At 39.4% G+C, this 15246-nt stretch overlaps 1 protein-coding gene across 1 annotated transcript in view; it reads left to right on the top strand.

Moving 5' to 3' along the window:
* The first annotated feature begins 3471 nt into the window (after positions 1 to 3471).
* Positions 3472 to 15246, top strand: part of LOC117785976 — a 31151-nt gene continuing 19376 nt past the window's right edge. The window contains exon 1 of the mRNA XM_034624277.1: positions 3472 to 3538. Within this exon, the coding sequence (XP_034480168.1) occupies positions 3472 to 3538 (67 nt within the window). The remainder of the gene's footprint in view (positions 3539 to 15246) is intronic.

Raw genomic sequence — 15246 nt, 5'->3', positions numbered from 1 at the left:
GCAGTAATAGTTCACCAAAGTTATTAAAAATTAAGGCAATACAAGCACGCAAAAGTATGCAGTAGTTTTTATTATATAGAAATTTCTATGAAGTACTTTAATATATATTGACATAAGTAACGGGTATTCTATGGTCGGCATCTCGACTATAGCCTTTCCAACTAGTTTTGTAATTACGTGTAGTATGTAGTACCCTGTCTAGGGCGCGTGCGTGCCCAGCCATATGGATATTTATTTTTGCGTACGAGTTTTTCGGCCTTTGGCGCTTTTAACTATAAATATACACAGTCTAACCGCATTGCAACAGACTGTGGCATGGTTATCGCTGCAACAACCACAGCAGCTTCAGCAGCAGCTGTTGGCGCATATTAAGCTATTTTCCTTGCCATTGGCCAATGCCAATGCTTATCAAACGCATGCACCCTGCACAGAATCCCTGTCCATATCCACATCCACATGCACATTTACATCCACATGCACATCCATGTCCTGCCACTGGCATCTCACAAATGATTTATAGAAAGCTCTTATTATTTATAGTTGCCTCAGCTCAACGCTGTCAAATAAGTTGAAGCAATTAATTAAGCGCCTGCAACATCTCAGCTTCAATTCAAGTGCCGAAAGCAAATATTGATGTGCTTGATCGGCTCCTGACTCTGAAGCTGAATCTGCAGCTGATACTGTAACATAGATAGTTTAGAAAGTTGAACAGAGAGAGACGGAGAGCATGGAATTATATCTTAAGATATAATGCAAAAATGAGCACACATCAATAGAGCATGGATTGAATACTCTAGAATCTAGAGAGCATGGAATTATATCTTAAGAAATAATACAAAAATGAGCATAGATCAATAGAGCATGGATTGAATTCTCTAGATAATGAAGTTAAAGTTTTATTATTGTATATTGCGTTTAGCAAAATCTACTGCTTCTGATAAATACGGAATTTCAGATGACAAGAAGTTCTTCAAAGGCTATTAATATTATCAAAAAGACTGCTCTCAAACTGATGACTATTATGACTAAAGTAAAAAGTTCAACACAGGGCAGGTTTGCTGAAAGGGTAATATATTAGCCGTCCATTTTAATGATTAATATCATAAACAATGCCTATTTATTTTAATCTAATTACAGAGTAGAGAAAATTAACAATATTTCGTATGTTCCAAATTTTAAAATAAATGAATCGCAAAAAAAATGATTGATTTAAATTTAAGTATGTATGAATGATTAATAAATACATATATAATATATTTAGTATCTTTTAGGAAGTCTAAGTACTTTTAAGTCTGTTATACATTCTAGGGCTAAGATCCAAATGCAAAATCCATTTCAAAAAAATTTTAAAAACTTATTTTTAAGAAATTATTAATGTGATTTTTTGTCATATTGAACCACGCATATTTTATTAATAGTAGAAAGCTACAGCACCTACCACTACAAAAGAACACAGAGGAGGTGTCCTTAAAAAAAAACTCAAATGGGACATTGACGTTTTATAAAAGAAGAAAGTCCGCAAAAAGTCATTATCAGAGCAAGTTGTTTATAATGGTAGAAGCTGTAATTTTAGCAACATATTTATGGCCAACATATTCCAATTGAAAATCACACACTAAGACTTACAATACCCTGGGAAGCAGGCTGAGATCATATAGCTGGCGTGCAGCTAATTGGAGCTGTGTGTATGGCTTTTAAATGCCCAGTCATTAGGGTTAAACAAGCAATTCATTTTGGGCCAAAACAAGCAGCAGCAGCTCATTTGAAACGCCTCATTTAAGTGAAATGGAAATGCCAATTTTCGACTCACGGCAATAATAAAAAAAAATAACACGTGCTCCAAAACAATCGGCAGCTCAAATCACAACAACAACAATAGCAACAACAATACGAATCCAAACTCAGGCAATTCACAAATCGCAAAGCAGATGCAGAAACAGAAACCTTTTCTTATGTGTGTCATTAACTGAGGCGCGTGTTTGGCTTTTTCTGCCTCCTCCCAGTTTCAGTTGAAGTTGGACTTGGCAATAAAAATACGCTGCCGACAAATTAGAGGTTAGCATTGGCAAATAAAAGTTGAAGGCGTGTTGGGACAGACACTTGTTCACAATTGTGGCAAATGCGGGGGCGGGTGTTAATTGTATTGAAAAAGAAAACAACTGACATAACATGAACAAAACTAATCATAATTTGAACTCTAAATAATATTAAAATTTTTGTTAATTTTTATTAAAATATAACATCCGAATTCTCAACAATTTAATGCCAATTTGAAGGCAATTAATAAACTAGTTAACTTGGTGGAGAACTCTAATTGAAATAAATCAGTTTCGTGCCTCAACTAACTTAAAGCCAGGCTCATTTGGTCGTCTCTAATGATGCCAAATAGCAGAAAAAAAGGGCAGAACCTATTTATTAATAATTAATCGTGTCGAAGCGATTTGATGATTTCACGATATTGCCCGAAACGTTGATTGGGCCATAATAATTGTTGAAATGTGCCTCGAATTTTTGGTATAATTGAGTTCTCGATCATAATCATAATCGGAAGTGGAACAGAAACTGAGACTAAGACTGACGAGGCAAGAAAAAAACCAATGAGCACGACTTTTAATTTATAATTGAGAAGAACAAGTGAATTAAATAGAGGGCATGTCTCTTTTACCCTCTGACTCTCTCTTTCTCTCTCTCTCTCTCTCTCTCTTTCTCTTTTTTGCTTTGTGGCTTTGATTTGTGGCACGTACTTGGACCAACTGGCACCTGTTTTCAACTGGCGTGGTCTGCTAACAAATTAATAAATGATTATTATATTACGCAGGCCGTTAAGTAATGCGATTATGACATAACGAGCACACACACACACACACACACACACACTCATACACACAGGCAATTGTTGTTAGTCGCTGACTGAGAACTGAGAGCTGTTAGCTGTTAGCTGAGTCTCTGTCTGGATACGGATGCCAGGCTGGTTTTGCCTCAATAATTTATCCATTAAGATTGCACGCGCCTGATTGTGTGCTACGTGGCTCGTTTTGGGCTTTAGACGGTAGCCTAGCCACAGTTAATAAGGGGCGGCTGACAAGGGGGGGGGCAGCTTGGTATATGGCTTTAGGGGGGGCATGGCTTTGGGCGCTGCCCACAGTTGATTTAATGCGCCAAATTATAAAATTGTTGTTGATTTAATTTTATGAGTGTAAAACGGGCCCAACTCTCATTCAACTCCAACAACTGTCGGTCCGATCACTCAGAACGCAGCTACTCGTCTTTGTTGCTGCTCTTAATGCCGTTGTTGTTGTCGTTGTTGTTGTCGTTGTTGTTGCTGTTATTGCCACTGCTCTGGCTGAGGTTGTGGAGAAGAGCTTCTCCAGCTTGTAACCATGTTTCGCAGTTTATCGCAATCTTAGTCGCAACCGAAAACCGCAGCCAAGAGAACCGAACGTGACATGTGAATTAGGCAGGCAAGACGACATGGAGTTGGACCTGGAGCTCGACTTGGACTTGGACCTGGACCTGGAATGGGTGCGGGAAAGAGCAGGTGGCTCTCGACTTTGTCCCGATGCTTTTATCGTGCTTTATTAATAAATTAATTGACGCAAATGTGGTGCTGGCATTAGACATGATCTTGGGCTATATATATATATATATTTTCAATCTATTTTGTTAACTGTTTTTTCTTCTTTTTACTTAAGCATGTGTTTAACCAATTCTTTGATAAATGTATTTAGTCTTTGGTAGCAAATTCGTCGAATACGTATACATAGATACAACATAATAAGTAGTAACATCTTTAAGTAAGTTTTTCAGGCATTTATCTTTTAATTCTCTCAACATTCATTTATTGATTGTTATTTATTATAGTAATAATATTATCTAAGCTACCATAATATGCATACATTTATTATATGCTTTATTCAGATTAAGTTTAAATAATTGCCCAAATATTGGGTCAGAATCGTAACTGAAAAACTGTTCAAGTTTATGGCAAGCACTTACCCTACGGCCATAAAAGATCACAGCGAATTTAAATGTAATTTTATTCATTTATTTGTATACGAGTATCGGAAATTTTTAGTTGGTAGATGCATTAACGCTTTCCCATCTGCTTTAGCCTTTGTACTTTGGGGCCTCAATTAAGGCAAGAGTTTTCCATTGAGGCAACCAGCAGAAATATTGGACAATGCCACACCACCCGCTGCTGCATGTTGCTTGAAAGGATGGAAGTCAATAATCGAAATACTAAACCCGTCTTAATGCGTCGGGGCAACCCGCAGGCCGCAACGTGCACAATTTGGCGCCCTACTTCGGAGCTGCTCCTACGCAGCCCAAAGGAGAAGGAGAATGAGTTGGAATCGAAATCAAAGCCGGGGGACTGTGCTTCGGCAGTTGGAGTTGCAGAGAATGTATGGTCTGGTCTGGTCTGGTCGTTGGGTACCATGTTAAGTGTTAATAAATCGCTGTAGCCCAATGAAGATCACGGGAATTTGTTTCAAACTGTTTTTATATTATTTTTACAACTTCGTTTTGGACAACCCTTTCTTGCCTTTTTATTACTTAACAAATTAGCCCAAATTAATCAGAAACGAAAGTAACGCCACATGCAGCACTTAGGCACCAAGATAAATGCATCTCTGTCGCAGTGTGAGGGCTTCCAAACTATCCAACTATCGATTCTAGAAAACAGAAAAATGGAAAACGACAAACTTAACATTTACGAGGCGACATTAAGCAGGAGATCTCTGCACCAAACATGACACATTCCTATCAAGCATTGACGATGCGTAAGTGCAGCATTTTCTTAAACAATTTGCAAGCTTTCAATCAAGTAAGCCTGGGACTGAGACTGAGACTGGCATACAGAGATTGAGACTAAGACTGAGAGCAGAGACTCTGTGCCTTAATCGATCAAAACCCGTATGGCAGGCGCATGTTGTGGCAGCCGCGTTCGATTCCATCATTCATGCGATCAACATTATCTGCCGTCAGGCATCAGAGCCGATGCTTAAGGAGTCAAACTTACCAACAATGTGGATCCCAATACTCTTGTCTCCCCACTCCCTTCTCAGCCCCTTGAATCCGCCTCTCAGTCAGTCTGTCCGTCTGTCTGTCCGTCTGTCTGTCTGTCTGTCTGTCTGTCCGTCTGCCTGTCTGTTGGTAAAACGTTCTCAAAAGCGTAATTAACGTTCGCATATTTTGCTGTCGGATTATCGCCCGTACCGCGTTCATCAGCGACAAAAGCTTCCTGTGTAAATTGAACGAATAATTGCGCGACTAACTGTAAAAACACGCTGCTAAGAGAATTTCACTTTGACTTCAACATCAACTCCAGCTTTAGCTCGAACTCGAACTGAGATTCAGTTAATGTTTGTGAACCTGCACCCAATTAACTAATAACAAATGCCCGGCAATTAATAATCGCTTGACAATCACTTTTTCTTTACGAGGGTGGTCCCAGGGAAATGCTGCATTTACCTTTCCCAGACACAGTGCCTACCCCTGCCCCTTAAGCGCTCATAAAAACTAAAACTCTGTCCAGTCAGTGTCAATTCTCGAGTGGCCTGACTTGTGTTTGTAAAATGATATGAGCACTTTTTATTTTACAATCTCAATATGCCTTCCTCTCTCTCTCTCTCTCTCCCTCTTTCACTCTCTCTCTCTCTGTGCCCATTGATGGCACTTGGTAATTTCTCAAACGCCAATCCTTCGGGTTACTGCTTATCGCCCGCGCCCGGAGACGCTAATTTGATGAGTCATCTGTGCCGACTTTTGTCGTCGTCCAGTTGCGATAGTCATCTGCGTATCGTTGAAGGGCTATAAGTGAACCCCGACCCCAAACGACCTCTACCTATACATACTTCTTTCATTTCTTACCTGTTTCATCTATTGTCGTAAATTTAAGGCTTGTCATTGAATGGGAGTGCTGGGCATCATCTAGGGACGACTGCGATATGTTTGTATTGAGTTTTCGTAGAAAATGTCACTAAAAAATAAGGAATGTCAACACACACACACACACACAGACAAACACCTAGAAAGAAGCAGTGGAAGAAGAAGCAGTGAAAGAAGAAAACTATGTACACAGTTAGATGATAATCGGATCGTTGCTCCGAGCATATAACCATTGGGTATCTCATTTCTAAATAAAAGGCCGCAAATGAAAATGGTAACAATAGAAAAATGTCTAACGTTGTTGTTATTGTCCATGCTATTGTTGTTGTTGCTGTTGTTGCCGGCTGTTCAATAATAACGTTGATATGCGAGAACCAAACGCATTTAAAAACTTATCGACTCTGAAACGAAATCGTGCCGCATTTATGCGCTTCATTAACTTCCTTTCTTCGATTCAAGGATCTACAAAATTCTAATCTAAGAAAGTCCTAAGGCATAGAGTTTCACCAAGCAGCAGCTGCGAGAGTTTTTCAATTCTTACATCCTTTTAACATTTTTAATTAATTTTCCAAATTCTTATTTTTTTAAATAAGCAAAATTAGCATTACTAAAATCGAAGGAACATAATCAAAATATTTTCTAAAAGTAATTAAAATTTGAAAATAAAAACCTCGATTTATTTTCAAAGTTATAGTCAAAAAAAAAACAATATAATCAATATCTATTCATATCGAAATTAATTCAGTTTTGACTAGATATAAACGCGTAAATAATAACTTTATCATCTCTCACTGGAATTCACGTTGTTTTAATTTTTAGTCATTTTAATAAAATGATTTTATTAATATTTTTAATTATTGATATTTTTGATTGCTGCATATAAAAATTGAGCATAATTAGGAAATTTCTGCGAAATATCAAAGATGAAATTCCCAATGCTTAATCCTTAGCTTAATGTTTGTGAATGAAGTTTTTTAATGATAAATTTATATAAATTTAAAACCTATAAACACTTCGACAGCTTTAGAGAACTGCAAAGAATCATGAATGGAAATCAAATGTCGGCTTTATGTGTTTGATACCCAAATATTAAATGAGAATAAAAAAAGATTTAATTACGTTCGCGTCTGGCGTTCACTCTAATGCAGAGATCTTTTTTTGGGGAGCGTCCAGTGTCTGAGTCATAGGCAAAAGAACACATAGCGATTTCGTGGCCATGTTCAAGTCGGACTCACGGACACAATGCTGCCCCCCCGTGGCTATCATAAAAACAAACACAAAACCAAACAAAAACGACGATGGCGATGGCGGCGCTGGTTTTGCCAAAGGAAGTGGACGCTGAAGATTCGGTCGCCTACTCCGGAGCTGTCAGCTTATCATTTCGCTTTTAGCGCAACCTCTCACAAAGTGTGTCCTGTTCTGTGTGTGTGTGTGTGTGTGTGTCTGGCTCATTATCAGAGCGCGCTCAATGGAATGCAATGGTAACATCTTCAGAGCCCATTACACATCGTTCTTGCTCTCTCTGGAGTTGCGTGTTGAGTCTCTGAAACTGGCAGAGGTTCTGTTTCTCGACTCTCCATTCTCCATTCTGCATTCTGCATTTTCCATTCTCGTCTTTGGCATTTCATGTTATCCTTGTGCTCTTGTGCTCAATTTCGGCTACTTTTGGGGGCAACAACGACCTTACTACTTAGCTCTGTGTGTGTGTGTGTGTCTGTGCGTGTGTATGCGTGTGTGCGTGTGTGTGCTATGTCGTGTGTTCGTGTCGCATGTCGCCCGGAATACTCGCTGTGTCGCCTGTGTCCGTCTGCCGGCGCTGGCGATAAGGTTTTAAGTTATGACCTTTTAAAATGTCCAAATGCGACGATAACGCGTGATTACTACAAATGTATTCGAGAGTGCAGCGACCAGGCCATGCCCAGTCCAAGTCCATGCCCAGTCCAATCCAAGCCAGGACGCACTCATGCTGCCACTTGATCTGTGGGTGACAGGTCGGGGGCAGGGGGCAGTGGGCAGGGGCAAGCCATGCCAAGCAACAAGCGCTTGTCATGCAACAGTAACAAATTGTTTTGGCCCCCAACTAACAAATGAAATCTTAAATCACAGTTCCGCCCCTTTTGCGTTTTGGGCCAAGCTTCTGTCTAAGATCATCAACGATTGCCAACACTCCAGGACATTCTGGAGCAACTGTAATGATCAAGTGGTCAGTTAACAGTCGCCAGTCGCCATCATCATCATCATCATCATCATAGCTATACCATGTGAACCAACAATAAATATCGATCAAAACGTCAACTTTTATCTATTCCACCAAATCGATCGCACAGTGTGAACTACACAACAGATTCTTAACTCAATTGCAGTTGAAATTAAAGTGGCACAAAAAGAGATAAATATTAACATTTAAATTTGGATCAGTAAAGACATACTTATATCGAACTAGACTCTTTATAAAGATATGTAAATTGTCAATCCAAATTAATTTAAAGTAAAACCAAAAAAGGCTTTTAGATATTCATTTAAATAAGCAATATAATTGATAAGAAAATCTACGATATTCCAGTCGAGCTGAGAAAAATGTACACTTAATATTCAAATAGCTTAAAATTATCTGAATGTTTATTTTACTTTTTTTTTTAATTTTAATTTAACAATTTTATGTAAACTATAAATGTAGAATATAATTAAGAATTTTCAAGGATATTCAAAAATGCTCTTTTAATTTTAATTTACCAATTTTATGTAAACTATAAATGTAGAATATAATTAAGAATTTTCAAGGATATTCAAAAATGCTCTTTTAATTTTTATTTAACAATTTTATGTCAACTATAAATGTAGAATATAATTAAGAACTTTCAAGGATATTAAAAATGCTCTTTTAATTTTAATTTAACAATTTTATGTAAACTATAAATGTAGAATATAATTAAGAGTTTTCAAAGATATTCAAAAATGCTCTTTTAATTTTTATTTAACATTTTTATGTCAACTATAAATGTAGAATATAATTAAGAATTTTTAAGGATATTCAAAACTGCTCTTTTCGAACATTCAAAAAGTATAATTATAATAATCGTATTTTTTTTTTTATAACAAATTAAATGTTGCGCCTTAATTTGACCTTCGTACCACTGTGCAACCGATCGGGCACTTTGTAAATTGTTGCGCCTTGCATAATTTTTGCATAATTCTTGTTTTATTCAGCTCTCCTTGCTGCTGCTTCAGGAATTTTCATTTTTCTTTTTATTTTTATATATATATTTTTTTTTTCAGTTGTTGTTTTGGTTCCTTTTGCATATGTCGATTGTTGCCTGATATCCGTGGCGGACGTTGAGATGCAACAAAATGCTCGAAGGGATTCTGCGCTCTTTGCTGCTTATTATAAGTGCTGCTTGCCCCCTGCTTGGACAGGGGGGAGGGGCAGCTGCAGCTGAACTGGGCCGGCACTGGAACTGAGACAGAGACTGAGACTGAGACTGAGACTGAGACTGGACCTGCAGCATGTGAGTATATTGCTAATAATAACAATAATAATATGCGTTCGCTTATCAAAATTGACGTCAGATCTTATTGATATGCATCTGGAAGAGCAGTTTTTGTTCGCTGTTGTATTTTTGGTTGCACAAAAGAAAATCGTGTCAAAGGACTGAACCGAACCCGAGTCAAGTCGAGTTGAGTGGAGCTTAATTGAAGCGTTATTATGCGAGTGTCACATATGCAAAGTATTTTTAAAATATTTGAACACCAATTCACTCTTCGGTGGGTCTGCAGCCAATGCCAATGCCAATGAGTCCAAGCCCAGCCCAACCAGGCCAGGACTATGCCATGGACTTGGCCTGGCACCAAGCTGTGCATACAAAACGTGCACCTTCGCTCAGTTTGACAGATGCCTCAGAATTTAAGCACCGCAGGCCATCGAGCGCTGCTGCCACAGCAGCCGCAGAACGTCTTTTATTAATCAGCAGCAGCCGCAGCAGCAGCGACTCTTCGATTTGGGGCTGAAGGGGGGCACGCTTGAAAATATTATTTATATCGAATTTAATAATAATTCTTGAGCCTTCTGCGCGCTGCGTAGGTTGTTGGCCAGTTTTGATCGGTGCAAAAATTTGCATTGATCGACGTTGAAGATATGGTGGCAGGCAACTGCCAAATGCCTCATGCCTCATGCCTCTTACCTGCTGCCTTTATATGCCTGTCTTGATGCGGCTGCCGATCGGTTACCGCGTTTATGATGAATGATTGCGGGCGTCGGCCAGGATGGTGGGCCATTCAACTTTGACTACTTTCGCCCGGGTGAAAAGTTGCCGCCGCCACCGTCGCCCTTATTAGCATGCCAGCAACGTTTCAGCAATCCTCCAGCCGCATCCTTGGCTCCCAGAAATTAGGTTATCCCCTCTTCGTACAGTATGTTACATACACTTCCACTTCCTCTGTTGCCTCCACTGCCACTTTGTCGTCGTCTTCTTCTTATTCTTAATGTGCCGTTTTGTTAAATTGCAGCGTTAAGAATTGCGCACATAAAGCATTTTGTTGTCAAACTGATTTTTGATCATACATAATTTTTATCTTGATCCAAATAAGGCTTACAAACTTCAGCTCCAACTCCAACTCCAGCTTCGGTTTTGGCTTCAGCTCTGGCTTCGGCCTAGGGCCAAAGAAACCAGCTTGCATTGGAGATCGTTAAAATATTTAAGCATGCGTGGTCAGCTGAGATATTTGACTGAGTGAGCTTGAGTATTCGTAAGTATTCATGTTCCTTTTATTCTTTTTTTGATTTTATTACAAATATGTTGGGCAACAAATGAGTTTCCGCCATATACAAGCATATCAAAATATTTTGAAATCGATTTCTTTTGGGCGTTTCAAATCTCACGCCTTATTTGTCGCCCCAATCCGAGACTAATAATTTTCGATCCAAAAATGGCTAAGTGGCCAGCTCTTAAGTGCACCATAAAAAACTGAGCGCATAAATCTCTCAAAATCACAAATTCAATATATATTTATATGCGATAATATGTGCATGATATGGTATATATTATGGGCTTTGAATTAGCCTCCGAGTTCGTTCGAACTTTATGAGTTTTTTTTAATAATAAAAGCATGCACATTTATGGTGTATATTTATAGCAAATGTGTCAAGTTGTAAAACCTAATGTTAACTTGGCTATATAAAACAACTATCGTATGTTTAGAGCAAGAACTAAATACGAAAACAAAAGAATTATAAATAGAAACGGACAATAACAATACTGGAAACTTATCAAAATGGAAAAAAGCAAGAATATAATCCGTTAAAATATTGATTTATTTTTAAATTAAAGGTTTGATTAAATTAGGAATGTATATGCTTTGTCTTAAAAAATGTTGAGTTTATTTTTAAAATATATTTCATTTCAAGTTGTAATTATTTTTTGCAGGGACTGTTATCAATATTAGTTAATTAAAAAATTATGATATAGAAAGCGGGAAGAATTTTAAACTCGGTTCAGGCAAACATCTAAAACAGCTAAAAAAAAGTTTAATTTCAAAAATTAAAAAAAAATTAATTATTAAAAAAAATTTTGTTTGTTACTTTTCAATAAAAAAAATAGTTGTTAGATTGCAATTTTGATAGGCAGTAAACTCGTCTCCCACTATAGCTCGTAAAATAATTTGAATATCTGTTGATAGTACCTTGACACAAACAGAACGAACATATTTATTTATTTATTTTCATTTCTGTGTTTTTTCGTACATTCCCTTGACCCAGTTAAAGCCCAGTTAAGTCGCAACGGTAACGTCGGCTAACTCCCTCGCTCTGTGCCATGCCATGATGTGGCCCGTTGGTATGCACATACATACGTGTACACATAAATTGGGCCTCAATATCCACAAAACGACAGTAAACGGTCATTTTTATCGAAATAATTGCTTTTTTCGTTTGGCAGCGAAAGTTTTGATTGCGTTTCGCGTGGCGTTAGCAGCCAGTACACACACACAAATATACACAAGTGAATTGTATGACATACACATAACCATAATCCAGCTCACACACACACATAGAGGCACTAATACATGTGCAGCATTTCATTACGCGACTGCCTGAGGCCGTCAGCCAATCGTTGGCCCAAACGAGCATTCTGACAATTGTAACCACGTTGCAACGTCCGCTGTTGATGCCACTGACCAAGGAATCGGATGCACCACAGCACCACAGCACCACCGCACCACCACTGCTGCAGCAGCAACTGCAGTTAGTCTGCGCCGTGTGCTGATTGTGCATACGCACGAAATCAATAAATAAAAGCAACAAGAAATTGAGCAGGCATCGCAATGGTAGCCCACGCCGGTCTGCCCCAGCAGCCCCAACTGCCACAGTTCCCTCAATTCCCCCAATTCCCCCCAATTCCCTCAGTTGCCTCAATTGCTGCCCCCGACTGCCGTCTCTGCTGATGTGCGCTCATAATTCATTTCATTATTGTTTTGACATTTTATTTATTGAATGCGAACAGGCGTGCGTTGTCGATCCGTCCGCCCCCTCCAACCCTTCGCCCTCCCACTCCTCCTTCACCTTCACCTCCTCCTTCTACTTCTGCTTGCGTGGAACTCCCAAGAACGTGGACCTTGGCTTTGTATATTTCTTCCCCTTTTTTTTTTTACTTTTTTGGGGCTGGGCAAATGTTTTGCGCAAATTGTTAACGGGCTTGTTTCGTTTTGCTCAAATAAGTGAAATCAATTCCCCCTCCAACCGCCTACCCCCTATGCCGTCCCCCTGACCCGTTTTCAGTTGCTTAGCGCGTCTGTGTGTGGTCTGCAAACAAAAGACTTAGGCAACGAACTCGCGTGAAAAGCAGATGAACAAAAGCCAAACTCCAAATTTGTGACTATTGTTATTGGCCAAAAGCAAACAAATGAAATACTTATGATAATGTACTTGCCACCTAATTTACATAAAACACAACAACAAGAAATTAAATAAAATTTGTAAGTGTTTTCAATAGTTCACCTTGTGAATCTGGTTCAATTTGGGTCAAAACAATTTCAAAAAGTGTTTTATAATTAAGAATGCTTTGAAGTAATCTGCTGTCCCTATTAAAACATTTTAGAACATTTTGTAGTACAAATGCTTAAAAGTGTTGTATATGGTAAAATTAAACAAACACACAAATTAATTATTAAACGTATAATTAAACCTCGAATTACGAGAATTACTTTCAAATATGTTAAACATTAAATCGAAATTCTTTTAAAAATTAATACTCTAAAGTTTTCTCGTTGAGTTGTGTTACTTTCTTGAATTGCGATTTAAATAAGTCTCAAAGTGTAACAACTGCAGTTAATAATTACACTTACTATCGTCTTGCAACGTTTTCAATCTATAATCAAATTGTTTTATATATTTTGTTGAATTGTAAAGCAAATAATTGAAAAGAGTTTCAACTTCATTAGCCAGACTTTACTTTCAGGCGACTTTCAGGCTTCTCTCGGCCAGGTTTCAGCTGCCATTGAGCTGTGAGAATGCATTAAATACATTCCAATTGGCATTATTAATGCAGGCAATGCTCCTTGAAATGCTTATGGCAGATGAAGCATGAGATGGAGCAGTTGTAGCTGTTGTAGCTGTTGTGGTGTTAGTGCACACGCCCACGTATACGCCCACGCCTACTGAAGATGCAATGGATGCGATTGCCAAATGCCAAATGGTTAACAATTAATACACACCTCAGTCGACAGAACGTGCCACATGATAAATGCATTCGTTGCGGCATCGGCATCGGCAATGGCAAATAATTTGGAGCAAAAGTTATGAAAATTACTCGATAGTGCGCTGCAAAGAACTGATACCCATTTGCGATGCATGCGATGCATTCATGTTGCAGCTGTGTGAGTTAATGGAATCAAAACGCTTATAAAAATGGAACTTGCAACTTGCAACAGCAACAACAACAACTAAAGTGACGCATGCGACAGCAAAATATGACAATATGGTTGAAAATTAATCTTGCATAGTCAAGCGGGAGGAGAACTGTGGACTGCGAACTGAGAACTGCGAACTGAGAACTGCGAACTGAGAAGTGGAGACTTGAGTCTAGGCAGGATGCGAATGCCATTGTCGCCAGGCGACTGGTGAATGTGAACTTGATTATGTTTTATGAGATGTGCTGCACCGCTGCATGCAACGTTCGCTGCGTTGGCTGCCAGCCACAAATCCGCCAACACTGTTGCAACATCTCCTCGCCCGTGAATGTGGCATGGGCATATGAAGTGAACGCCATTAGATGTCGTCCATAAATTGTGGTATCATTTTTTATATGCACTTATGTATGTTGCATGTGGCAACCAGCAACTGGCAACTGGCAACCCTCGTGGCGACTTAACCTAGCAAATGACCCAAGAAAGGGCCACAAGCCAATGCCCACCACAATACAACTGATCTCCCTGGTCTCCCTATAAAGGTGGGCGCTAATCTGTCTGCCCATTTCAGACACTGATTATCTGCGTCTGTGTGTGTGTGTGTGTGTGTGTGTGTGTGTGTGTGTGCGGGACATTTAAAGCATTGTTGTGCTCATTACGGACAGCCAATCGGATGATGTATGGATAATGCTCGGACCTTAATTGAAAACCCATTTTGAGTACAAACATCATGCAGCTGTACCACTGTGCCGCCTACGCACACACTGTGCCGCACTGTGCCGCATCCGTATCATTGTTGACGACATTTATGTCTTAATATTTTTGCCAGCTCCTCTGCAAATGCAGTGGCACTCAAATGGTACCGTTACGGGGCCAGAGCCATTAGCCTGTCCAGGCTCCAACAGCGTCTCCCTCCTCCAGACACCCCCTATGTCACCGTCTCTGTACTCTCTCAGGAGGTAACACATGGCCGTCGAATACATTCGTATTTAAACCATTAATTTCCATTTATGGATTAAGCATGTGAGAGACGTACACAGAGTGAGAGAGTGGAGACTGAGCCTGAGCCGGAGTTGGAGCTGGAATTGAAGCTGTAGCTGTAGCTGAAGTTGGAGCCATGCTTTGAGTCTCAGTCTGAGCCTGGGCCGCACGCACAAAAGCCTTTAATAAATGCAACACCATTACGTGCAGCACATGCTTAGAGGAGAGAACAACAGCAGCAGCAGGAATGGAGCAACCAGTTGGCCAGGGGAACAACTCAATTGCCTGGCTTACTGCTTACTGCTTACTGCCAACTTGCAACTTGCAACTGCCTCTGCAGTCAGTTTTTCCGAGCTGCTTATCGACGCTCTGTCGTTTCGTGCTGTTGCTTTTCCCGCTCGCGCCCCAAATCTTTAAATGCTGCGCATGTGATTTTTCTTTTGGCTGTGCCTTCAACTTTCCAGCTGGCAAATGGAGTCG

Source organism: Drosophila innubila, assembly GCF_004354385.1.
Source record: "Drosophila innubila isolate TH190305 chromosome 2R unlocalized genomic scaffold, UK_Dinn_1.0 1_C_2R, whole genome shotgun sequence".
Taxonomy (NCBI): Eukaryota; Metazoa; Arthropoda; class Insecta; order Diptera; family Drosophilidae; genus Drosophila; species Drosophila innubila.
This window is presented reverse-complemented; position numbering and strand designations above follow the sequence as displayed.